At 45.4% G+C, this 26087-nt stretch overlaps 1 protein-coding gene and 10 non-coding genes across 11 annotated transcripts; 4 read left to right on the top strand and 7 right to left on the bottom strand.

Annotated features, from left to right (window-relative positions):
- Window positions 1–2059: 2059 nt before the first annotated feature.
- trnam-cau (transfer RNA methionine (anticodon CAU)) lies at window positions 2060–2133 on the bottom strand. The gene has a single exon. It is a non-coding gene; the product is annotated as a tRNA-Met (tRNA).
- Window positions 2134–5164: 3031 nt separating this feature from the next.
- trnal-caa (transfer RNA leucine (anticodon CAA)) lies at window positions 5165–5247 on the top strand. Its single transcript has one exon. It is a non-coding gene; the product is annotated as a tRNA-Leu (tRNA).
- A 1205-nt stretch (window positions 5248–6452) lies between these two features.
- On the bottom strand, window positions 6453–6526 carry trnam-cau (transfer RNA methionine (anticodon CAU)). Its single transcript has one exon. It is a non-coding gene; the product is annotated as a tRNA-Met (tRNA).
- A 3930-nt stretch (window positions 6527–10456) lies between these two features.
- LOC132099240 (uncharacterized) lies at window positions 10457–12596 on the bottom strand. The gene is made up of 5 exons (XM_059505683.1): window positions 12112–12596; window positions 11664–11991; window positions 11266–11542; window positions 10863–11198; window positions 10457–10686 (listed from the first exon to the last, which is right to left on the bottom strand). Exons 1-5 carry the CDS (start codon window positions 12531–12533, stop codon window positions 10457–10459), a joined length of 1593 nt encoding a protein of 530 aa, XP_059361666.1. The 5' UTR covers window positions 12534–12596.
- A 5644-nt stretch (window positions 12597–18240) lies between these two features.
- On the bottom strand, window positions 18241–18314 carry trnam-cau (transfer RNA methionine (anticodon CAU)). The gene has a single exon. It is a non-coding gene; the product is annotated as a tRNA-Met (tRNA).
- A 96-nt stretch (window positions 18315–18410) lies between these two features.
- On the top strand, window positions 18411–18493 carry trnal-cag (transfer RNA leucine (anticodon CAG)). Its single transcript has one exon. It is a non-coding gene; the product is annotated as a tRNA-Leu (tRNA).
- A 1942-nt stretch (window positions 18494–20435) lies between these two features.
- On the bottom strand, window positions 20436–20509 carry trnam-cau (transfer RNA methionine (anticodon CAU)). Its single transcript has one exon. It is a non-coding gene; the product is annotated as a tRNA-Met (tRNA).
- Window positions 20510–20605: 96 nt separating this feature from the next.
- Window positions 20606–20688, top strand: trnal-cag (transfer RNA leucine (anticodon CAG)). The gene has a single exon. It is a non-coding gene; the product is annotated as a tRNA-Leu (tRNA).
- A 1942-nt stretch (window positions 20689–22630) lies between these two features.
- On the bottom strand, window positions 22631–22704 carry trnav-cac (transfer RNA valine (anticodon CAC)). Its single transcript has one exon. It is a non-coding gene; the product is annotated as a tRNA-Val (tRNA).
- Window positions 22705–24825: 2121 nt separating this feature from the next.
- trnam-cau (transfer RNA methionine (anticodon CAU)) lies at window positions 24826–24899 on the bottom strand. Its single transcript has one exon. It is a non-coding gene; the product is annotated as a tRNA-Met (tRNA).
- Window positions 24900–24995: 96 nt separating this feature from the next.
- Window positions 24996–25078, top strand: trnal-cag (transfer RNA leucine (anticodon CAG)). The gene has a single exon. It is a non-coding gene; the product is annotated as a tRNA-Leu (tRNA).
- The last annotated feature ends 1009 nt before the right edge of the window (window positions 25079–26087 follow it).

The raw sequence follows: 26087 nt of genomic DNA, 5'->3' as shown, positions 1-26087 counted from the left end.
CAATATGGCCTTTGAAACTTCACAAAACCTCAGGAGGATGTGGCCATGTGTTACATGAATATGAGAGGGATGCTATTACTGCCTTCATTCAGTGTTAGCCAGCATGAATGCAGAATTTTCACTTCATTGTATATAAAAGGATGGCACGAGTCTACACGCAATGTCGCTGGATGAGATTCAGGGAATTTACCTGGAACCTCACAGTTTTCCACAAAACATCATTTCACCTGCCCTGAAGAGGAGCTGTGGCCTTTTGCCCCCAGGAGACACAGGGAACCCACACGGAAGGGGACAGAGAACCTCACTCTTTCTTTCTAAGCCACGGGTGTCAAACTCAGTCCCTGGAAGGCCGGAGACCTGCAGAGTTTAGATTCAAGCCTGATTGAACACACCTGATCCAACTAATCATGGCCTTCAGGCTCATTTGAAAACTACATGCCTTGTGTGTTTGAGAAGGGTTGGAACAACACTCTACAGGGCTCGGGCCCTAAAGGAATTTAGTTTGATACCCCTGGTCTAAGCACTCTCAGTGATCAGAAAGAAGCACCACTCTGCCCCGTGTGAAGCTCAAACTCACGACCTTCAGATTATGAGACTGATGCGCTGCCTAACTGCACCAAAGAGGCTTGTGGGCTGAAGGGCGCCCAAACAGAGAATAAGTAGCTTCTAGATCCGTGCATTCAGGTGTGGCTCCAACAGGCCATCCCTAGCCAACAAAGTGTGTCAGGATGGCCGAGCGGTCTAAGTCGCTAAGTTCAGGTCGCAGTCTCCCCTGGAGGCGTGGGTTCGAATCCCACTTCTGACAAATCTATCCTTTGGCTGCAGACAGTCTTCTGCTACGTTGAGCCAGCAGGGCGTTAACTTTGACAAAACACAGCATTTGGCAAATGCTAGTATTCATTGGGCAGGCGTTGAAGACAAGGATGAGATTTTAGACACTTTTTGAAAATGGTTAAAGCCTCCGCTGATTGAATTGAGATAGGCAAGCCGATCCACCAGCTGGGAACAGTCCAGGAAAAGGTCCTTGAGAATGATTTTGTGCCTCTTTGGGATGGCACCACGAGGCGTCGTTCACTTGCAGAACGCAAGCATAGGTCTGAACCAGCGACTTTAGGTATATTGCTGCAGGGCCAGTGGTTATCTTGTAGGCAAACATGAGTATCTTGAATCTGATGCGAACAGCTATTGGTAGCCAGTGCAAAATTATGAAGAGAGGTGTGACGTGGGCTTTCTTTGGCTCGTTGAAGACCACTCTCGCTGCTGCATCCTGGATCAGTTGCAGAGGCTTTCTTAGGCTCGTTTAAGACCACTCTCGCTGCTGCATCCTGGATCAGTTGCAGAGACTTGATAGTACGTGCCGGAAGACCCGCCAAGGGAGCATAACAGTAGCCCAGACTGGAGAAAACAAAGAGCTTGGACAAGGAGTTGTGTGGCCTGCTCTGATCGGAAGGGTCTAATCTTCCGAACTTTGTATAAGGCAAATCTGCAGGACCGGGCCAGTGCAGCAATATGGCCATTGAAACTTCACAAAACCTACGGAGGATGTGGCCATGTGTTACATGAATATGAGAGGGATGCTATTACTGCCTTCATTCAGTGTTAGCCAGCATGAATGCAGAATTTTCACTTCATTGTATACAAAAGGATGGCACGGGTCTACACGCAATGTCGCTGGATGAGATTCAGGGAATTTACCTGGAACCTCACAGTTTTCCACAAAACATAATTTCACCTTCCCTGAAGAGGAGCTGTGGCCTTTTGCCCCCAGGACACACAGGGAAACCCACACGGAAGGGGAAAGAGAACCTCACTCTTTCTTTCTAAGCCACGGGTGTCAAACTCAGTCCCTGGAAGGCCGGAGACCTGCAGAGTTTAGATTCAAGCCTGATTGAACACACCTGATCCAACTAATCATGGCCTTCAGGCTCATTTGAAAACTACATGCCTTGTGTGTTTGAGAAGGGTTGGAACAACACTCTATAGGGCTCGGGCCCTAAAGGAATTTAGTTTGATACCCCTGGTCTAAGCGCTCTCAGTGATCAGAAAAAAAGCACCACTCTGCCCCGTGTGAGGCTCGAACTCACGACCTTCAGATTATGAGACTGACGCACTGCCTAACTGCGCCAACGAGGCTTGTGGGCTAAAATGCGCCCAAACAGAGAATAAGTAGCTTCTAGGTCCTTGCATTCAGGTGTGGCTCCAACAGGCCATCCCTAGCCAAGCAAGGGTGTCAGGACGGGCGTGCGGTCTAAGGCGCTGGGTTCAGGTCGAAGTCTCCCCTGGAGGCATGGGTTCGAATCCCACTTCTGACAGATCTATTCTTTGGCTGCAGACAGAGACTTCAGTCTTCTGCTACGTTGAGCCAGCAGGGCGTTAACTTTGACAAAACACAGCATTAGGCAAATGCTAGTATTCGTTTGGGAAAGCGTTGAAGACAAGGATGAGTTTTTAGACACTTTTTGAAAATGGTTAAGGCCTCCGCTGCTCGAATTGAGATAGGCAAGCCGATCCACCAGATGGGAACAGTCCAGGAAAAGGTCCTTGAGAGTGATTTTGTGCCTCTTTGGGATGGAACCACGAGGCGTCGTTCACTTGCAGAACGCAAGCATAGGTCTGAACCAGCGACTTTAGGTATATTGCTGCAGAGCCAGTGGTTATCTTGTAGGCAAACATCAGTATCTTGAATCTGATGCGAACAGCTATTGGTAGCCAGTGCAAAATTATGAAGAGAGGTGTGACGTGGGCTTTCTTAGGCTCGTTTAAGACCACTCTCGCTGCTGCATCCTGGATCAGTTGCAGAGACTTGATAGTACGTGCCGGAAGACCCGCCAAGGGAGAATAACAGTAGCCCAGTCTGGAGAAAACAAAGAGCTTGGACAAGGAGTTGTGTGGCCTGCTCTGATCGGAAGGGTCTAATCTTCCGAACTTTGTATAAGGCAAATCTGCAGGACCGAACCAGTGCAGCAATATGGCCATTGAAACTTCACAAAACCTCAGGAGGATGTGGCCATGTGTTACATGAATATGAGAGGGATGGTATTACTGCCTTCATTCAGTGTTAGCCAGCATGAATGCAGAATTTTCACTTCATTGTATACAAAAGGATGGCACGGGTCTACATGCAATGTCGCTGGATGAGATTCAGGGAATTTACCTGGAACCTCACAGTTTTCCACAAAAGATAATTTCACCTTCCCTGAAGAGGAGCTGTGGCCTTTTGCCCGCAGGAGACACAGGGAAACCCACACGGAAGGGGACAGAGAACCTCACTCTTTCTTTCTTAGCCACGGGTGTCAAACTCAGTCCCTGGAACGACGAGGCGTCGTTCACTTGCAGAACGCAAGCATAGGTCTGAACCAGCGACTTTAGGTATATTGCTGCAGAGCCAGTGGTTATCTTGTAGGCAAACATCAGTATCTTGAATCTGATGCGAACAGCTATTGGTAGCCAGTGCAAAATTATGAAGAGAGGTGTGACGTGGGCTTTCTTTGGCTCGTTGAAGACCACTCTCGCTGCTGCATCCTGGATCAGTTGCAGAGGCTTGATAGTACGTGCCGGAAGACCAGCCAAGGGAGCATAACAGTAGCCCAGTCTGGACAAAACAAAGAGCTTGGACAAGGAGTTGTGTGGCCTGCTCTGATCGGAAGGGTCTAATCTTCCGAACTTTGTATAAGGCAAATCTGCAGGACCGGGCCAGTGCAGCAATATGGCCTTTGAAACTTCACAAAACCTCAGGAGGATGTGGCCATGTGTTACATGAATATGAGAGGGATGCTATTACTGCCTTCATTCAGTGTTAGCCAGCATGAATGCAGAATTTTCACTTCATTGTATATAAAAGGATGGCACGGGTCTACACGCAATGTCGCTGGATGAGATTCAGGGAATTTACCTGGAACCTCACAGTTTTCCACAAAACATCATTTCACCTGCCCTGAAGAGGAGCTGTGGCCTTTTGCCCCCAGGAGACACAGGGAAACCCACACGGAAGGGGACAGAGAACCTCACTCTTTCTTTCTAAGCCATGGGTGTCAAACTCAGTCCCTGGAAAGACGAGGCGTCGTTCACTTGCAGAACGCAAGCATAGGTCTGAACCAGCGACTTTAGGTATATTGCTGCAGAGCCAGTGGTTATCTTGTAGGCAAACATCAGTATCTTGAATCTGATGCGAACAGCTATTGGTAGCCAGTGCAAAATTATGAAGAGAGGTGTGACGTGGGCTTTCTTTGGCTCGTTGAAGACCACTCTCGCTGCTGCATCCTGGATCAGTTGCAGAGGCTTGATAGTACGTGCCGGAAGACCCGCCAAGGGAGCATAACAGTAGCCCAGTCTGGACAAAACAAAGAGCTTGGACAAGGAGTTGTGTGGCCTGCTCTGATCGGAAGGGTCTAATCTTCCGAACTTTGTCTAAGGCAAATCTGCAGGACCGGGCCAGTGCAGCAATATGGCCTTTGAAACTTCACAAAACCTCAGGAGGATGTGGCCATGTGTTACATGAATATGAGAGGGATGCTATTACTGCCTTCATTCAGTGTTAGCCAGCATGAATGCAGAATTTTCACTTCATTGTATATAAAAGGATGGCACGAGTCTACACGCAATGTCGCTGGATGAGATTCAGGGAATTTACCTGGAACCTCACAGTTTTCCACAAAACATCATTTCACCTGCCCTGAAGAGGAGCTGTGGCCTTTTGCCTCCAGGAGACACAGGGAAACCCACACGGAAGGGGACAGAGAACCTCACTCTTTCTTTCTAAGCCACGGGTGTCAAACTCAGTCCCTGGAAGGCCGGAGACCTGCAGAGTTTAGATTCAAGCCTGATTGAACACACCTAAACCAACTAATCATGGCCTTCAGGCTCATTTGAAAACTACATGCCTTGTGTGTTTGAGAAGGGTTGGAACAACACTCTACAGTGCTCGGGCCCTAAAGGAATTTAGTTTGATACCCCTGGTCTAAGCACTCTCAGTGATCAGAAAAAAAGCACCACTCTGCCCCGTGTGAGGCTCGAACTCACGACTTTCAGATTATGAGACTGATGCGCTGCCTAAATGCACCAACGAGGCTTGTGGGCTGAAGGGAGCCCAAACAGAGAATAAGTAGCTTCTAGATCCGTGCATTCACGTGTGGCTCCAACAGGCCATCCCTAGCCAACCAAGTGTGTCAGGATGGCCGAGCGGTCTAAGGCGCTGCGTTCAAGTCGCAGTCTCCCCTGGAGGCGTGGGTTCAAATCCCACTTCTGACAGATCTATCCTTTGGCTGCAGACAGAGACTTCAGTCTTCTGCTACGTTGAGCCAGCAGGGCGTTAACTTTGACAAAACACAGCATTTGGCAAATGCTAGTATTCATTGGGCAGGCGTTGAAGACAAGGATGAGATTTTAGACAATTTTTGAAAATGGTTAAAGCCTCCGCTGATTGAATTGAGATAGGCAAGCCGATCCACCAGCTGGGAACAGTCCAGGAAAAGGTCCTTGAGAGTCATTTTGTGCCTCTTTGGGATGGCACCACGAGGCGTCGTTCACTTGCAGAACGCAAGCATAGGTCTGAACCACCGACTTTAGGTATATTGCTGCAGAGCCAGTGGTTATCTTGTAGGCAAACATGAGTATCTTGAATCTGATGCGAACAGCTATTGGTAGCCAGTGCAAAATTATGAAGAGAGGTGTGACGTGGGCTTTCTTTGGCTCGTTGAAGACCACTCTCGCTGCTGCATCCTGGATCAGTTGCAGAAGCTTGATAGTACGTGCCGGAAGACCCGCCAAGGGAGCATAACAGTAGCCCAGTCTGGAGAAAACAAAGAGCTTGGACAAGGAGTTGTGTGGCCTGCTCTGTTTGGAAGGGTCTAATCTTCCGAACAGTGTATAAGGCAAATCTGCAGGACCGGGCCAGTGCAGCAATATGGCCATTGAAACTTCACAAAACCTCAGGAGGATGTGGCCATGTGTTACATGAATATGAGAGGGATGCTATTACTGCCTTTATTCAGTGTTAGCCAGCATGAATGCAGAATTTTCACTTCATTGTATATAAAAGGATGGCCGGGGTCTACACGCAATGTCGCTGGATGAGATTCAGGGAATTTACCTGGAACCTCACAGTTTTCCACAAAACATCATTTCACCTGCCCTGAAGAGGAGCTGTGGCCTTTTGCCCCCAGGAGACACAGGGAAACCCACACGGAAGGGGAGAGAGAACCTCACTCTTTCTTTCTAAGCCACGGGTGTCAAACTCAGTCCCTGGAAGGCCGGAGACCTGCAGAGTTTAGATTCAAGCCTGATTGAACACACCTGATCCAACTAATCATGGCCTTCAGGCTCATTTGAAAACTACATGCCTTGTGTGTTTGAGAAGGGTTGGAACAACACTCTACAGGGCTCGGGCCCTAAAGGAATTTAGTTTGATACCCCTGGTCTAAGCGCTCTCAGTGATCAGAAAAAAAGCACCACTCTGCCCCGTGTGAGGCTCGAACTCACGACCTTCAGATTATGAGACTGACGCGCTGCCTAACTGCGCCAACGAGGCTTGTGGGCTGAAGAGCGCCCAAACAGAGAATAAGTAGCTTCTAGATTCTTGCATTCAGGTGTGGCTCCAACAGGCCATCCCTAGCCAATCAAGGGTGTCAGGATGGCCGAGCGGTCTAAGGCGCTGCGTTCAAGCTGGGGAACAATAGTCCGTCAAAGATGGGGAAGAAGGGAAGAAAAGAGGGAAGGAAGAAAAAGAGAAGAGAAAGAAAAAATGAAGAAAAGAAAGGGTGAAATTTGACGTTTAAAGCCCAATCTTCCTTAGCATGCGCGCAGTGATACATCTTCCGGTTTCTTCTTGCGTTAAATTCGCGCATTTATATTACACTGTTTCCTATTGCAGGTGCTCCCCACGACCCGGGGTCGAATCCAGCTAAAGACAACTTTTTGTAATATTGTTAATTGCTTTAAATAAATGATGTTTCAATGTTAATTAAATGTATATATGTGCTTTGTTTGATATTTTTTTTCATTAAAATGTAAGTACACCAATAAAAATGTGTTTTGTTATTATTAGTTAATTAGTAGTTGTTGTATTAATTTTTATTCTGATTAAGCATATTATTATTGCAGTTGTATTGATATTTATTCTGATTAAGGATTTTTTTTCTTACATTTATTCAAGAAACATTCAAATCTGTCATTTCTAATTAAAGATGAAAATATTAATATGCTGGAAAATGTCTGTGACAAATGACAAATGCAAATTACTTTTTGTAGACACGTTTTATTTTTGCAGTGTACTGATGAAATGGTTATATTAAAGTGCAAATTACAAAAAAAGCAGTCATTTGCCAATTATTATTTTATTTTTACAATTATGCCAATAAAACAGTAATAAATATTAAACAAATAAAATTGTAAATAAGTTTTAAAACAACTTTAAATCAAAAGGGAAATAAAAGGGAAAAAAATGCTAACGAACAGTAATAAATATTCAATTCAATAAGTTTTACAAACAATAAATTAAAAAGGTAAATAAAACAGTAAGTACAGTTTTAAATACAAACACAAATAAGTTAAATAGGTTTTTAAAAAGCAGTAAATAAAATATTAAATAATGTTCAACACAAATATTAACTATTGTGAACTATATTTAAACAACTATATACACACTACAATAAATAAAAATATATACATTATTTGGGAACAGTTCTCCGCATTTCCTCCAACCACTGTTCTTTTGTAACAGTCTCAGACTGTGGGCAGTATACTTTGCCCCTGTACTGGCTATGTCCCGTTGCACTGGTTTTGAAATGTCCGCACTTCTTGCAAGTGTTTGCCTCTACAGTTCTCTTGTAGGGTCTCTTAGGCATGGTTTGCGGATTGGCAGCTGGTTGTGAACTTGTGCCCTGCACAACTGTAGGCTGTAACAGTGGCATTCCCTGAACCATTGGCATCCTCTGGACCATTGGCATGCCCTGGACCATTGGCAGTGTTTGAGCCATTGGCATGCACTGGAACACTGGCACACCCTGAAGCATTGGCACACCCTGGAAACCTGGTGCTACAGGTATAAGTATATTGTGTACCATCTGCACTGATGCTCCAGGTGCTGATGGCGTAACCAACATAGGAGTCTGTGTTGGTGCCTTGGGTCTGAGAGGAGGTCGTCCAGTAGGAGTGTGCCTCTGCTTTGCCTGACCTGCTGTGCTCTCTGGTAGCTTGTACTGGTGCTGCTCCCCTGGTTGTTCTGGCTCAGTCCGTAGGCGTTTGGCAGCCTGGAGAGGTTCCTGAGCTTCAGGGAGGGGCTGAGGCAACTGAATGCCCTGAATCAGCACAGACAGTTCCTGCTTTTTCTGTCTGTTGTTATACCACTGAATCAGGGTATTCTGGTTAACCTCCACCAGCTGCATTGAGGTTGCATCACCAAGCTGTTGCCCAGTACAAGCTGCCTTATCCTCCTGTAATCCTGGAGGATTAGAGACCATCTCGACAGCGTTCCCTTGCCTTTTCTTTTGGGGCTTGGGTGGATATTGCAAAGCCTGATGAAGATGGTCTCCACCAGACGGCAACAGTCAGGCCACTGAGCAGTTGCGCTGCTTTCTCCCAGCACACTTCTGGTGGTGCTCTCTACTACTGGGGTTTTAGTGGGCCTCTTTGGTACTCTGAAGCGTCCACTCAGCAGTCTCTTCTGGTGTCGAGCTGCATACACCACCCGTTGCTTGTCCTGGTCAGCCAGGTTCTGCCAAAGTTCAATTATGGTGCTGGCTTCCTGATTTGTCAGGCTAAGGGCTGTGTGACCCCGGAGCTCCACCAAATATTCTGCCAGCTTGTCCACATGTTGGTATCCCGGGACATTTTGGTAGTCAAAAGCCTATTAAGAAAATAAGCACAAATAATAATCACATTTGTTTAATGCATAGTTCCATAACTAGTTCAATTGATGTGTTGCTGTTTAACACAATCTGTATAGTACAAAGCACTAACTAAATAAAACTGATTTGATGCATCTTTGTTGCCTACTAATGACTTTAGTTTAAAATCTGAGCAAAGTCTGGATATAAAGCAGTAGCAAGAAGTATATGTTGATCAATCCTTATTTTAATTTAATATAGTTTATTTGAAAGAAATACAGAGGAGTGGCACTTACAGTTTCTTCATCGTCATCATCATCCTGACCAGCATCCTCTGGCTCTGAGGAGAGTGGTGAAGCAGATGTTTCAGAGGGAAAAGGTGGGACAGCAGTCCCCGAGGGTCCAGTTGATGGAGAAGGTGTAAGGTCAGGGACCAGTGAAGGGGATGTGGAACCCAGTACAGCCGTGTCACTGCTGGTGACCACTGTGGAAGAACCCAGTGTCAGAGTGGAGGAGGGAGGTGACAGAACATCCTCAGGATCTGCAATGGTGTGATCCTCGCTGACATCACAGAAGCCCTCATCTTCATCTCGCTCCTCCACATTAAGATCCTCGATGAGTTCTGCCGTCTCTTCAGAGTCTGGGTTCATGTCCTGCAGTGCCTGACCAGTCTGCTGGAACAGATACTGCACTCCAATGAGCTCACCTGGAATAAAAACAATAAATAGGAATTAAATACAATTGTTGTGCAACATATTTGATACATAAGGCCTTTGTAGTAGTTCATATAGTGTAATAGTGTGAGAACATGGAGATCATAGTAGAGGAGAAAAAGAAAAAGAAAGGCCATAAACCTATAACTGTGGGGCCAAAACAAAGCAATACAATACAATGATGACTGAGATACATACAAATAAAATTACTCAAAAGGCTGATGAGCGTATTTGATACTTACATGTAACTTGACTTTTCTAATCAAGTAAACCAAAGTAACTTCAGTACAGTAAATGGTCACCAAATATTACTAATAACAATCAAGTTATTCTTTCTAAAAAATAACTACTTTCTAATAAAAAAGATTCCACAGCAAAATGACGTGATATATGAGTTGAAGGTAGATGTTTGTACAATTACACTGAAAGGCCTTTTACTTGAAAGAAAATATCGATCAGATGACAGAGGGCATGTTTCAAGAAAAAAAAAGTTGATCATGTTGATAGTTTATAGTTAAAAAATACAGATACAAAGTACACTGTATAGGCTTAAATAAAATATTGACTGAGATTACACGGGAATTGCAAGTTAATTAACAATAATAATGTAACGATATAAACCTTCATATTCATCTGGAAAAAGGAGGCGGGAACCGGCGGACAATCCAAAACATTTTAATAACAAAATAAACACAAAAACAGCGCACCAGCCCCTCACGGACGACTGGTGCGCGCAAATAAAACCCAAAACACAACTAAAAGCCCAGGCCTGGTCCTCTCTCGTCCTTCACTGTCGTCGCTCCAGTTTTATATCCTTCCATCTCCTCCATGGGCCTCGAGACCGGTGGGTCGAACAGGTGTAGTTCATCTCCAATCACTCCCCCGGCCTAGCTCCCATGTCCCTCGGCCCCGCCCCACTCGTCACAAATAAATTATTTTACCAGTGTAACGTGCAGGGGGACAAAACGTGGGGACCACTTTCCTGCCAAACAGCTTTTCATAATTGCTGTTTACACAGTGAACAAGTTCTCCTGTGTAGCTGCGTAAAGCTGATGGCTCCGATGACATGGAAGCTGCCTCCCGATCCTGGTTCCACCTGTGTAGACCCTCCAACAAATAAATCTGAAAGTTCAGACGGTTTGCACTGCTCCCTGTAAACAGACAACAGTTTTTAGGGAATGTTAAACACAGACACTTAAATGTTCTTTCTTTGCATATGCAGTGTGTGTTCGACAAATACTACTTGGGATGAAACGGTTAAGGTGTAAATGAAAGGATTCAAGAGAAGTGGAGCCTCTGGCACATCTGTAAATCTTCAGAAGCACACCTCCCTTGGTTAAGCTCCCGGTCTCAGTATAGAGGGAAACACCAAGAGGGTCTTGGATACACTTGATGTGCTTCTTTTGGACACACCAGATGTGCTCCATCCTTTCTGGATCCAAGAGAGGAACACCCAGAGAGTCATTGCCCTTGCTGCTCAGGAGCTCTGTCAACAGTTGTTCAAGGAGAAGCATGGTAGTCTCCTCTCCACGGGTCCTCCTCCGGCAATGTAGAGCCAGCTCCTCTCTGGTCAGATGCTTGTTTACATCTTCATCTGTCAGCGCAGGCCAACCCTGGGACATCAACAGCTCTCTCTTTGCTTTGCGAAGGATAGAGACGTCAGCTGCATCCCATTCAAAGATGCTGGGCATCAGTTGTACACCCCAAGGCAATCCTGCGCATAAAAAGACAGATGTCCCAGCGTATCATGAGATCTGGCCAGCCCCTAAACCTGGTTTTCAGCTTGCTCTCGCTCACCTCGCTGCAGCACCCACAGTCCACGTACAACACAGAAGGTGGATTTACACCAGCCTGCTGGTATCTTTTCACCAGACCGTCTACCATCATGTCAAGTCCTGCTCCTTCCTGGGCTGTCAGCACACTTATGAGCACCTGACCAAACTCGTTGCCAACAGAGGTAAGCCAGAGTCCCGTTCCCCTCGCTGTCCCAGCCAGCTTCTTGGTGATCTGTAATAAGAGATGATATGAAGCATGCTGTAAATATAAATCAAACATCACACCATGTAAAATACAGATACAGTGCCATGCTGGTATATAAACACCATTAATAAACAAATCCACAACTAACCTTTTTAGTAGAATCCATCTTCAAGACAGAGCCATAGGTGGATGTTATCCTTGCATGGATTTCATCCAGCCTGGTCAGAATGTCTTGGCTGTAAACGGTGAGCAACCACTTGCAGCTTGGCACCACCGTAGGCTCTGGGGGCTCCTGGAATTTTACTGGCATCACCCCGGGTTGATTGAGGAAGTCAACACATTGGGTGGTGTACCGGGCCAGACGATGGAGCCACTGCTCGCTGTGGTTTTCACGCAGCTGCTTTATCACCCGCGTGGGACTATTGCCTAAGCCACGCTCACGCAAGAGCCTGATGACCCGCATATCACAGGCGTACCTTAGGAAAAGCAAAATCCACACATTCATATATTTTAGATATTTGATTGTAAAGTATTTGCATACATACACACACGTGATGATGGGCTAACAACTGGATGAGGAATGAAAGTGTACTTACTTCCGCGTGAGGATGACCTGAAACTCAGAGCGATGGCCCAGATCTAGCTGTTGCAGGACAGTCTGACTCCAGGACACATGCAAGGCTCTACACTTGGTACAGATAAGGGTTTCTGTGACCATATTGTATGTTCTGTCAATGTCTAGAACCTGCCGTGCCCTTTTGTGCAGACCACCTCCTGTCAGCTGATGTTGTCCGCAGGCTGGATTGGGACAGAGAACCTTAACCCTCCACAGCTTGTATGGCATCCACAGCAGAAGAGAATGACAAAAGAATCTGTCTGGAGCTGGAGCCTGATTGTAAATAAGTGCTGGCTGTGGGGGGTAATACCAGAGCTGGAGGTCATCACGAAGTGCTGGCTTTCCTTTGGATCCAATTTTGAAAAGCCTTTTGCCAATCCACTTGTGATCCTCTGGTGGCATGGTCTCAGACCACAAACGAGGAAGTTGAACTACAGATGGACCTTGCAATAATGCCCCAGAAGGAGCAGTCTGTGATGGAAAAAAAGACAAAACATTAAGTTTAGTAAGTTAATTTTATTTTTTTAATCACTTTAAGCATTTTATTAGTATCCCTGATTACTTTCACATAAAATCATCATTGTATTACATGGAATTACAATGATTATTATGACAATGAAACTGATAACTTTACATTATACACTGATGTCATCCAAAAAAAGGAACAAAATAATTCTGAAATCCTGTTGAATATGAAATAAAAAATAAAATAAAAAGAATTCTGAGACTTTACAACCAATATCTATTTATTCTGACACATGAATGTTAACATCTATACACTGTTTATCATCAATAAATCAGTATCATGTAAATTCAATTGACATTATGACAATAGTTTGATTGTTGTTGTTTTCAGTATGAATGTGTTTTAAGGAACTACTGGTTATAAAAGTAATATTCAATTTTCAGGGCATGTAAGCCTTTTTACATCTCCATTAAGTGTCTGGAGACAGCTGATTTAATTACATTTTTGGACCAACAGAATATGAAATTCTCCTGCAGACGATCCTGCATGGCTGAGCGGGATTGGACACATCTGCAGTGGCTCTTGGGACAGGGGTTGGAACTTTAGGATCTGGTGTCTGTACAATCATGAAGTAAAATATAGATTTTGCAAATAGAACATTACAATAACTTACAATAACTCGTCCTAGATTAAATCATACACTACAGTTGCAAAGTTTGAGGTCCAAAAGTTTATAAAAGAAACCTATTCTGCTCACCAAGGTTGCATTTGATCAAAAATACAGTTAAAAACTAAAAAGATAGTTAAATTGTGGAACATTACTACAATTTAAAGTTTAAAATATGAAATGTAATTTATTTCTACGGTGGCAAGAACAAATTTTCAGCATCATTACTCCAGTCTTCAGTGTTACATGATCCTTCAGAAACCATTCTATTGAACATAAACCTTCATTATTAGTTGAAAACGTGAAAATAGCTGATAATAAAACTGCATTAAAGTGGTTGCCACACTTATGGTGTTGGGGAAAGCACACAAAGATGAAAATCAAGGGTAAATAATCTTTAATTAACCCACACAAAGGAAGGCAGTAACACACAGAACAAGACAAACTGAACAGACTAGAATTTAAGTAGACAGACCAATGAGGGACGAATGAGTAAATTAACTAGACACAGATTAACTGAATGATATAATCAAGGGGAGACAGAAACTAGGTTGAGAAAAATGAGGAGGGAAAATACAACAGTCCATAAATGTGACAGTGGTATTTTTCTGAATTAAGTTTGAAGAACAGCATTTATTTGAAATAGAAATCGTTTGTAACATGATGTTGAATAGAAATCTTTTGTGACATTAAATGTCTGAGATTTTTGATCAATTTAATGCCTCCTTTTTCAATAAAAGTAACACTATCTTAACATCAATAACTTTTTAATAGTAATTTGTATGAAATCTATTTATAAAATATAGCTTTTTTGTTTATAAATATATGGTTTTCTGTTATTAAAAAATAGTTTAAATATTTTAATAATTTGTATAGAATGGAACGTGAAACGTGTCTTCATAGAGTACAATATAGATTATGCCATTACTTACAGAGACTGTAGTGCTTGGTCTAGAGGCACTAGACACTGTTGTGCTGGGCTGGTCTTCAACCTGAGAAGTTCTCCTGGCCAAACTAAGATTTGGCTTTGCTGTAGCAATGTGAGACCCAGTAAATCTTGGTTTGGTAAACTAAAAATGTGAGAAGACAGAATGTGTTATAATAGCAAGCATTACTATTTGTGTTAATATTACAATTTTAAGTAAATGCACCATTCAAAAACACTTCTTTCTGAATGGAAGTGACCTCTGTAAGAGGAATGATTTATCAGCAGTACTGACTCTTGATATTACTACAAAGTATTTGCATGATGGAGTAATTACTAACATGTGTACAGTTAATAATAGCCAGCGTGTATGTGGAATGTTACATGAGATAGAGAAGGAAAAAGAAAAAAAAGAGCTTTAAGACATGAGAAGTATTAAGAGAGATGCCATGAGGGACATGAGTCTAGCTCAGTGACCTTCAACAAGGGCAGAGTTCAGTTAGAGACAAAGAGGACAATCAAAGAGTAGAGCCCAGAGATGAAAGAGAGAAAGCAGACAGGTTACAATCTTCATTTATTCTTGACCATGTGACTTAAACCAAATCTGAGATATTCAAACCGACCAATCAGCACACAACAGCTGCCCCCATTGTACAAGAGGTGTGAAAATTAGCAGGTCTCAACCAGCATCTCATAGCATTCTTGCTTTTTCTTTTGTTCTTCTTACTTTCTGAACTGCCTCGAATTTGAACTGAGCTCATACTTCAGTGCTATAAAAAAAGCAACTCTTGCTTCCACAGGTGCAGTTGGCTGGGGCTGGGGGTCAGGCTGACTCTGCTCCATGGCCTTCTTTGCTGTTTCAGCAGCATGAGGTTGTTCCACCACCTTTTGTGCTGGTCCAGTAACGTTAGAGGCAGTGGGCTGCTTAAGACAACCAAAAAAATGTAATAAAAAATACATATAACAATTCAGAAAGAAAACATTTCAGTAAATAATATTAACAAAAATACTTGCTACATTAATGCTACCTTTGGAGTGTGAAAACCACAGATGCATTTCAGCACACCTTCAAGCAAGGTTGTTTGGCCACGATACAGCATCGGACATTTCTCAATCTGTAAGTATTATAACAAATGTAATGCACAATACAAGCGAGTTACTTAAAAGAGCATAAACTACTTTATTAAATTAATATATTAATTCATTCACTGATTAATTTCGAGGACACATGACAAGCTTATCTTACATATAATGTTAGAGCTGGTATCTCTCTTTAAAGGAGAGAGATACAAGAGAGGAACATTTCACACCTTCAGACCACCTATTCATTCACTGTCCCTTCCCCCTTCTCCCTCTCAAATCTCTGAGTCTCTCAGTACACAAAAGGTTTTGATGTAACTTTTCATTAACAGTATGACATAAATCTCAAAATACCTGCAACATTACATAAACATAACACAACCATCACATTACACCGTTCCAATGAATTGGACCAGGTAAATGTTTGTAATGGAGCCTAATCTGTTGTTCTCTTATGCAAATACATTAAGCAACGATACTAATAATGTTCGATTATGCAAGTCAACAAACACTTAAGTGTTTTTTTTTCTCTCTATCATGCAAAGGTAACAAACACTCACTCACCCTTTGATAAATCTCGTACCACTTTTTCTGTCTAGGAGCTGGCCTGTTACCTTCATTTGATGGCCAAATTCCTGTGCTGGCAAACTTTTTTAAACGCGAAATCCATTCAGTGTCCGACATAGCTTTATGTGATTTTTGTTGTTTGCCAGACATTTTTATTGACTTTGATGAAACAGTTTTGAAAGAACAATTAAAACAATTAAAATTACAATAATAATAAAAAAAAAAAAAAAAATTGCATTTAGATGATAATTTCTTACCTGTTGTTGTCGGTAATATCGCGTATTTAGTTTTAAAAAGAAGTTTCGCTGTCCTCCGTAAAAATGATGCTGAGCTCCGCGGCAATGACACTCGTTGTAGGTCACGAACTTCGGTAATGAACTTTTTTGACCCTTGACAAACCCCCTGAGGATGATGTCATTCTTTCTTACACCTTCGGCACGGTTCGGCAACTTGATTGACACCTGACTAGAAGAGCTGACCCCTCCACCTAGCGGTGATACGCGGAAACGTGCCGTCGACATCCCCCTGCTCTCTGATTGGCCAAATGTCACGAATGTCAAGAGAATGTTATGAATTGCGCTTTTTGATTGGCTGGAAATGTTAAGGCGCTTCGACGCGATTGGTCCAAATGTCATAGCGCTTCGATGCGATTGGCTGCGCAGTTCGACATTGCTCAACATTTCTGAAATATTGTCAGACTATCCTTCGTCAGCTAGCGCTCAGGTCGCAGTCTCCCCTGGAGGCGTGGGTTCGAATCCCACTTCTGACAGATCTATCCTTTGGCTGCAGACAGAGACTTCAGTCTTCTGCTACGTTGAGCCAGCAGGACGTTAACAAAACACAGCATTTGGCAAATGCTAGTATTCATTGGGCAGGCGTTGAAGACAAGGATGAGTTTTTAGACACTTTTTGAAAATGGTTAAAGCCTCCGCTGCTCGAATTGAGATGCACCAGCTGGGAACAGTCCAGGAAAAGGTCCTTGAGAGTGATTTTGTGCCTCTGTGGGATGGCACCACGAGGCGTCGTTCACTTGCAGAACGCAAGCATAGGTCTGAACCAGCGACTTTAGGTATATTGCTGCAGAGCCAGTGGTTATCTTGTAGGCAAACATCAGTATCTTGAATCTGATGCGAACAGCTATTGGTAGCCAGTGCAAAATTATGAAGAGAGGTGTGACGTGGGCTTCTATTACTGCCTTCATGCAGTGTTAGCCAGCATGAATGCAGAATTTTCATTTCATTGTATATGAAAGGATGGCACGGGTCTACACGCAATGTCGCTGGATGAGATTCAGGGAATTTACCTGGAACCTCACAGTTTTCCACAAAACATCATTTCACCTGCCCTGAAGAGGAGCTGTGGCATTTTGCCCCCAGGAGACACAGGAAAACCCACACGGAAGGGGACAAAGAACCTCACTCTTTCTTCCTTAGCCACAGGTGTCAAACTCAGTCCCTGGAACGACGAGGCCTCGTTCACCTGCAGAACGCAAGCATAGGTCTGAACCAGTGACTTTAGGTATATTGCTGCAGAGCCAGTGGTTATCTTGTAAGCAAACATCAGTATCTTGAATCTGATGCGAACAGCTATTGGTAGCCAGTGCAAAATTATGAAGAGAGGTGTGACGTGGGCTTTCTTTGGCTCGTTTAAGTCCACTCTCGCTGCTGCATCCTGGATCAGTTGCAGAGGCTTGATAGTACGTGCCGGAAGACCCGTCAAGGGAGCATAACAGTAGCCCAGTCTGGAGAAAACAAAGAGCTTGGACAAGGAGTTGTGTGGCCTGCTCTGATCGGAAGGGTCTAATCTTCCGAACTTTGTATAAGGCAAATCTGCAGGACCGGGCCAGTGCAGCAATATGGCCTTTGAAACTTCACAAAACCTCAGGAGGATGTGGCCATGTGTTACATGAATATGAGAGGGATGCTATTACTGCCTTCATTCAGTGTTAGCCAGCATGAATGCAGAATTTTCACTTCATTGTATATAAAAGGATGGCACGGGTCTACACGAAATGTCGCTGTATGAGATTCAGGGAATTTACCTGGAACCTCACAGTTTTCCACAAAACATCATTTCACCTGCCCTGAAGAGGAGCTGTGGCCTTTTGCCCCCAGGAGACACAGGGAAACCCACACGGAAGGGGACAGAGAACCTCACTCTTTCTTTCTAAGCCACGGGTGTCAAACTCAGTCCCTGGAAGGCCGGAGACCTGCAGAGTTTAGATTCAAGCCTGATTGAACACACCTGATCCAACTAATCATGGCCTTCAGGCTCATTTGAAAACTACATGCCTTGTGTGTTTGAGAAGGGTTGGAAGAACACTCTACAGGGCTCGGGCCCTAAAGGAATTTAGTTTGATACCCCTGGTCTAAGCGCTCTCAGTGATCAGAAAAAATCACCACTCTGCCCCGTGTGAAGCTCGAACTCACGACCTTCAGATTATGAGACTGACGCACTGCCTAACTGCGCCAACGAGGCTTGTGGGCTAAAGGGCGCCCAAACAGAGAATAAGTAGCTTCTAGATCCGTGCATTCAGGTGTGGCTCCAACAGGCCATCCCTAGCCAACCAAGTGTGTCAGGATGGCCGAGCGGTCTAAGGCGCTGCGTTCAGGTCGCAGTCTACCCTGGAGGCGTGGGTTCGAAACCCACTTCTGACAGATCTATCCTTCGGCTGCAGACAGAGACTTCAGTCTTCTGCTACGTTGAGCCAGCAGGGCGTTAACTTTGACAAAACCCAGCATTTGGCAAATGCTAGTATTCATTGGGTAGGCGTTGAAGACAAGGATGAGTTTTTAGACACTTTTTGAAAATGGTTAAAGCCTCCGCTGCTCGAATTGAGATAGGCAAGCCGATCCACCAGCTGGGAACAGTCCAGGAAAAGGTCCTTGAGAGTGATTTTGTGCCTCTTTGGGATGGCACCACGAGGCGTCATTCACTTGCAGAACGCAAGCATAGGTCTGAACCAGCGACTTTAGGTATATTGCTGCAGAGCCAGTGGTTATCTTGTAGGCAAACATCAGTATCTTGAATCTGATGCGAACAGCTATTGGTAGCCAGTGCAAAATTATGAAGAGAGGTGTGACGTGGGCTTTCTTTGGCTCATTTAAGACCACTCTCGCTGCTTCATCCTGGATCAGTTGCAGAGGCTTGATAGTACGTGCCGGAAGACCCGCCAAGGGAGCATAACAGTAGCCCAGTCTGGAGAAAACAAAGAGCTTGGAAAAGGAGTTGTGTGGCCTGCTCTGATCGGAAGGGTCTAATCTTCCGAACTTTGTATAAGGCAAATCTGCAGGACCGGGCCAGTGCAGCAATATGGCCATTGAAACTTCACAAAACCTCAGGAGGATGTGGCCATGTGTTACATGAATATGAGAGGGATTCTATTACTGCCTTCATGCAGTGTTAGCCAGCATGAATGCAGAATTTTCACTTCATTGTGTACAAAAGGATGGCACGGGTCTACACGCAATGTCGCTGAATGAGATTCAGGGAATTTACCTGGAACCTCACAGTTTTCCACAAAACATCATTTCACCTGCCCTGAAGAGGAGCTGTGGCATTTTGCCCCCAGGAGACACAGGGAAACCCACACGGAAGGGGACAGAGAACCTCACTCTTTCTTTCTTAGCCACGGGTGTCAAACTCAGTCCCTGGAACGACGAGGCGTCGTTCACTTGCAGAACGCAAGCATAGGTCTGAACCAGCGACTTTAGGTATATTGCTGCAGAGCCAGTGGTTATCTTGTAGGCAAACATCAGTATCTTGAATCTGATGCGAACAGCTATTGGTAGCCAGTGTAAAATTATGAAGAGAGGTGTGACGTGGGCTTTCTTTGGCTCGTTTAAGACCACTCTCGCTGCTGCATCCTGGATCAGTTGCAGAAGCTTGATAGTACGTGCCGGAAGACCCGCCAAGGGAGCATAACAGTAGCCCAGTCTGGAGAAAACAAAGAGCTTGGACAAGGAGTTGTGTGGCCTGCTCTGATCGGAAGGGTCTAATCTTCCGAACTTTGTATAAGGCAAATCTGCAGGACCGGGCCAGTGCAGCAATATGGCCTTTGAAACTTCACAAAACCTCAGGAGGATGTGGCCATGTGTTACATGAATATGAGAGGGATGCTATTACTGCCTTCATTCAGTGTTAGCCAGCATGAATGCAGAATTTTCACTTCATTGTATATAAAAGGATGGCACGGGTCTACACGCAATGTCGCTGGATGAGATTCAGGGAATTTACCTGGAACCTCACAGTTTTCCACAAAACATCATTTCACCTGCCCTGAAGAGGAGCTGTGGCCTTTTGCCCCCAGGAGACACAGGGAAACCCACACGGAAGGGGACAGAGAACCTCACTCTTTCTTTCTAAGCCACGGGTGTCAAACTCAGTCCCTGGAAGGCCGGAGACCTGCAGAGTTTAGATTCAAGCCTGATTGAACACACCTGATCCAACTAATCATGGCCTTCAGGCTCATTTGAAAACTACATGCCTTGTGTGTTTGAGAAGGGTTGGAAGAACACTCTACAGGGCTCGGGCCCTAAAGGAATTTAGTTTGATACCCCTGGTCTAAGCGCTCTCAGTGATCAGAAAAAATCACCACTCTGCCCCGTGTGAGGCTCAAACTCACGACCTTCAGATTATGAGACTGACGCACTGCCTAACTGCGCCAACGAGGCTTGTGGGCTAAAGGGCGCCCAAACAGAGAATAAGTAGCTTCTAGATCCGTGCATTCAGGTGTGGCTCCAACAGGCCATCCCTAGCCAACCAAGTGTGTCAGGATGGCCGAGCGGTCTAAGGCGCTGCGTTCAGGTCGCAGTCTACCCTGGAGGCGTGGGTTCGAAACCCACTTCTGACAGATCTATCCTTCGGCTGCAGACAGAGACTTCAGTCTTCTGCTACGTTGAGCCAGCAGGGCGTTAACTTTGACAAAACCCAGCATTTGGCAAATGCTAGTATTCATTGGGTAGGCGTTGAAGACAAGGATGAGTTTTTAGACACTTTTTGAAAATGGTTAAAGCCTCCGCTGCTCGAATTGAGATAGGCAAGCCGATCCACCAGCTGGGAACAGTCCAGGAAAAGGTCCTTGAGAGTGATTTTGTGCCTCTTTGGGATGGCACCACGAGGCGTCATTCACTTGCAGAACGCAAGCATAGGTCTGAACCAGCGACTTTAGGTATATTGCTGCAGAGCCAGTGGTTATCTTGTAGGCAAACATCAGTATCTTGAATCTGATGCGAACAGCTATTGGTAGCCAGTGCAAAATTATGAAGAGAGGTGTGACGTGGGCTTTCTTTGGCTCATTTAAGACCACTCTCGCTGCTTCATCCTGGATCAGTTGCAGAGGCTTGATAGTACGTGCCGGAAGACCCGCCAAGGGAGCATAACAGTAGCCCAGTCTGGAGAAAACAAAGAGCTTGGAAAAGGAGTTGTGTGGCCTGCTCTGATCGGAAGGGTCTAATCTTCCGAACTTTGTATAAGGCAAATCTGCAGGACCGGGCCAGTGCAGCAATATGGCCATTGAAACTTCACAAAACCTCAGGAGGATGTGGCCATGTGTTACATGAATATGAGAGGGATTCTATTACTGCCTTCATGCAGTGTTAGCCAGCATGAATGCAGAATTTTCACTTCATTGTGTACAAAAGGATGGCACGGGTCTACACGCAATGTCGCTGAATGAGATTCAGGGAATTTACCTGGAACCTCACAGTTTTCCACAAAACATCATTTCACCTGCCCTGAAGAGGAGCTGTGGCATTTTGCCCCCAGGAGACACAGGGAAACCCACACGGAAGGGGACAGAGAACCTCACTCTTTCTTTCTTAGCCACGGGTGTCAAACTCAGTCCCTGGAACGACGAGGCGTCGTTCACTTGCAGAACGCAAGCATAGGTCTGAACCAGCGACTTTAGGTATATTGCTGCAGAGCCAGTGGTTATCTTGTAGGCAAACATCAGTATCTTGAATCTGATGCGAACAGCTATTGGTAGCCAGTGTAAAATTATGAAGAGAGGTGTGACGTGGGCTTTCTTTGGCTCGTTTAAGACCACTCTCGCTGCTGCATCCTGGATCAGTTGCAGAGGCTTGATAGTACGTGCCGGAAGACCCGCCAAGGGAGCATAACAGTAGCCCAGTCTGGAGAAAACAAAGAGCTTGGACAAGGAGTTGTGTGGCCTGCTCTGATCGGAAGGGTCTAATCTTCCGAACTTTGTATAAGGCAAATCTGCAGGACCGGGCCAGTGCAGCAATATGGCCTTTGAAACTTCACAAAACCTCAGGAGGATGTGGCCATGTGTTACATGAATATGAGAGGGATGCTATTACTGCCTTCATTCAGTGTTAGCCAGCATGAATGCAGAATTTTCACTTCATTGTATATAAAAGGATGGCACGGGTCTACACGCAATGTCGCTGGATGAGATTCAGGGAATTTACCTGGAACCTCACAGTTTTCCACAAAACATCATTTCACCTGCCCTGAAGAGGAGCTGTGGCCTTTTGCCCCCAGGAGACACAGGGAAACCCACACGGAAGGGGACAGAGAACCTCACTCTTTCTTTCTAAGCCACGGGTGTCAAACTCAGTCCCTGGAAGGCCGGAGACCTGCAGAGTTTAGATTCAAGCCTGATTGAACACACCTGATCCAACTAATCATGGCCTTCAGGCTCATTTGAAAACTACATGCCTTGTGTGTTTGAGAAGGGTTGGAAGAACACTCTACAGGGCTCGGGCCCTAAAGGAATTTAGTTTGATACCCCTGGTCTAAGCGCTCTCAGTGATCAGAAAAAATCACCACTCTGCCCCGTGTGAGGCTTGAACTCACGACCTTCAGATTGTGAGACTGACGCACTGCCTAACTGCGCCAACGAGGCTTGTGGGCTAAAGGGCGCCCAAACAGAGAATAAGTAGCTTCTAGATCCGTGCATTCAGGTGTGGCTCCAACAGGCCATCCCTAGCCAACCAAGTGTGTCAGGATGGCCGAGCGGTCTAAGGCGCTGCGTTCAGGTCGCAGTCTACCCTGGAGGCGTTGGTTCGAATCCCACTTCTGACAGATCTATCCTTTGGCTGCAGACAGAGACTTCAGTCTTCTGCTACGTTGAGCCAGCAGGGCGTTAACTTTGACAAAACCCAGCAGTTGGCAAATGCTAGTATTCATTGGGTAGGCGTTGAAGACAAGGATGAGTTTTTAGACACTTTTTGAAAATGGTTAAAGCCTCCGCTGCTTGAATTGAGATAGGCAAGCCGATCCACCAGCTGGGAACAGTCCAGGAAAAGGTCCTTGAGAGTGATTTTGTGCCTCTTTGGGATGGCACCACGAGGCGTCATTCACTTGCAGAACGCAAGCATAGGTCTGAACCAGCGACTTTAGGTATATTGCTGCAGAGCCAGTGGTTATCTTGTAGGCAAACATCAGTATCTTGAATCTGATGCGAACAGCTATTGGTAGCCAGTGCAAAATTATGAAGAGAGGTGTGACGTGGGCTTTCTTTGGCTCATTTAAGACCACTCTCGCTGCTTCATCCTGGATCAGTTGCAGAGGCTTGATAGTACGTGCCGGAAGACCCACCAAGGGAGCATAACAGTAGCCCAGTCTGGAGAAAACAAAGAGCTTGGAAAAGGAGTTGTGTGGCCTGCTCTGATCGGAAGGGTCTAATCTTCCGAACTTTGTATAAGGCAAATCTGCAGGACCGGGCCAGTGCAGCAATATGGCCATTGAAACTTCACAAAACCTCAGGAGGATGTGGCCATGTGTTACATGAATATGAGAGGGATTCTATTACTGCCTTCATGCAGTGTTAGCCAGCATGAATGCAGAATTTTCACTTCATTGTGTACAAAAGGATGGCACGGGTCTACACGCAATGTCGCTGAATGAGATTCAGGGAATTTACCTGGAACCTCACAGTTTTCCACAAAACATCATTTCACCTGCCCTGAAGAGGAGCTGTGGCATTTTGCCCCCAGGAGACACAGGGAAACCCACACGGAAGGGGACAGAGAACCTCACTCTTTCTTTCTTAGCCACGGGTGTCAAACTCAGTCCCTGGAACGACGAGGCGTCGTTCACTTGCAGAACGCAAGCATAGGTCTGAACCAGCGACTTTAGGTATATTGCTGCAGAGCCAGTGGTTATCTTGTAGGCAAACATCAGTATCTTGAATCTGATGCGAACAGCTATTGGTAGCCAGTGCAAAATTATGAAGAAAGGTGTGTCGTGGGCTTTCTTTTGCTCGTTTAAGACCACTCTCGCTGCTGCATCCTGGATCAGTTGCAGAGGTTTGATAGTACGTGCCGGAAGACCCGCCAAGGGAGCATAACAGTAGCCCAGTCTGGAGAAAACAAAGAGCTTGGACAAGGAGTTGTGTGGCCTGCTCTGATCGGAAGGGTCTAATCTTCCGAACTTTGTATAAGGCAAATCTGCAGGACCGGGCCAGTGCAGCAATATGGCCATTGAAACTTCACAAAACCTCAGGAGGATGTGGCCATGTGTTACATGAATATGAGAGGGATGCTATTACTGCCTTCATTCAGTGTTAGCCAGCATGAATGCAGTATTTTCACTTCATTGTGTACAAAAGGATGGCACGGGTCTACACGCAATGTCGCTGGATGAGATTCAGGGAATTTACCTGGAACCTCACAGTTTTCCACAAAACATCATTTCACCTTCCCTGAAGAGGAGCTGTGGCCTTTTGCCCCCAGGAGACACAGGGAAACCCACACGGAAGGGGACAGAGAACCTCACTCTTTCTTTCTAAGCCACGGGTGTCAAACTCAGTCCCTGGAAGGCCGGAGACCTGCAGAGTTTAGATTCAAGCCTGATTGAAAACACCTGATCCAACTAATCATGGCCTTCAGGCTCATTTGAAAACTACATGCCTTGTGTGTTTGAGAAGGGTTGGAAGAACACTCTACAGGGCTCGGGCCCTAAAGGAATTTAGTTTGATACCCCTGGTCTAAGCGCTCTCAGTGATCAGAAAAAAGCACCACTCTGCCCCGTGTGAGGCTCGAACTCACGACCTTCAGATTATGAGACTGACGCACTGCCTAACTGCGCCAACGAGGCTTGTGGGCTAAAGGGCGCCCAAACAGAGAATAAGTAGCTTCTAGATCCGTGCATTCAGGTGTGGCTCCAACAGGCCATCCCTAGCCAATCAAGGGTGTCAGGATGGCCAAGCGGTCTAAGGCGCTGCGTTCAGGTCGCAGTCTCCCCTGGAGGCGTGGGTTCGAATCCCACTTCTGACAGATCTAACCTTTGGCTGCAGACAGAGTCTTCTGCTACGTTGAGCCAGCAGGATGTTAACTTTGACAAAACACAGCATTTGGCAAATGCTAGTATTCATTGGGCAGGCGTTGAAGACAAGGATGAGTTTTTAGACACTTTTTGAAAATGGTTAAAGCCTCCGCTGATTGAATTGAGATAGGCAAGCCGATCCACCAGCTGGGAACAGTCCAGGAAAAGGTCCTTGAGAGTGATTTTGTGCCTCATTGGGATGGCACCACGAGGCGTCGTTCACTTGCAGAACGCAAGCATAGGTCTGAACCAGCGACTTTAGGTATATTGCTGCAGAGCCAGTGGTTATCTTGTAGGCAAACATCAGTATCTTGAATCTGATGCGAACAGCTATTGGTAGCCAGTGCAAAATTATGAAGAAAGGTGTGTCGTGGGCTTTCTTTTGCTCGTTTAAGACCACTCTCGCTGCTGCATCCTGGATCAGTTGCAGAGGTTTGATAGTACGTGCCGGAAGACCCGCCAAGGGAGCATAACAGTAGCCCAGTCTGGAGAAAACAAAGAGCTTGGACAAGGAGTTGTGTGGCCTGCTCTGATCGGAAGGGTCTAATCTTCCGAACTTTGTATAAGGCAAATCTGCAGGACCGGGCCAGTGCAGCAATATGGCCATTGAAACTTCACAAAACCTCAGGAGGATGTGGCCATGTGTTACATGAATATGAGAGGGATGCTATTACTGCCTTCATTCAGTGTTAGCCAGCATGAATGCAGTATTTTCACTTCATTGTGTACAAAAGGATGGCACGGGTCTACACGCAATGTCGCTGGATGAGATTCAGGGAATTTACCTGGAACCTCACAGTTTTCCACAAAACATCATTTCACCTTCCCTGAAGAGGAGCTGTGGCCTTTTGCCCCCAGGAGACACAGGGAAACCCACACGGAAGGGGACAGAGAACCTCACTCTTTCTTTCTAAGCCACGGGTGTCAAACTCAGTCCCTGGAAGGCCGGAGACCTGCAGA

Source organism: Carassius carassius, chromosome 22 (genome assembly GCF_963082965.1).
Source record: "Carassius carassius chromosome 22, fCarCar2.1, whole genome shotgun sequence".
NCBI lineage: Eukaryota > Metazoa > Chordata > Actinopteri > Cypriniformes > Cyprinidae > Carassius > Carassius carassius.
The sequence above is the reverse complement of the archived record's forward strand: the minus strand, read 5'-3'. Positions and strand labels throughout refer to the sequence as shown.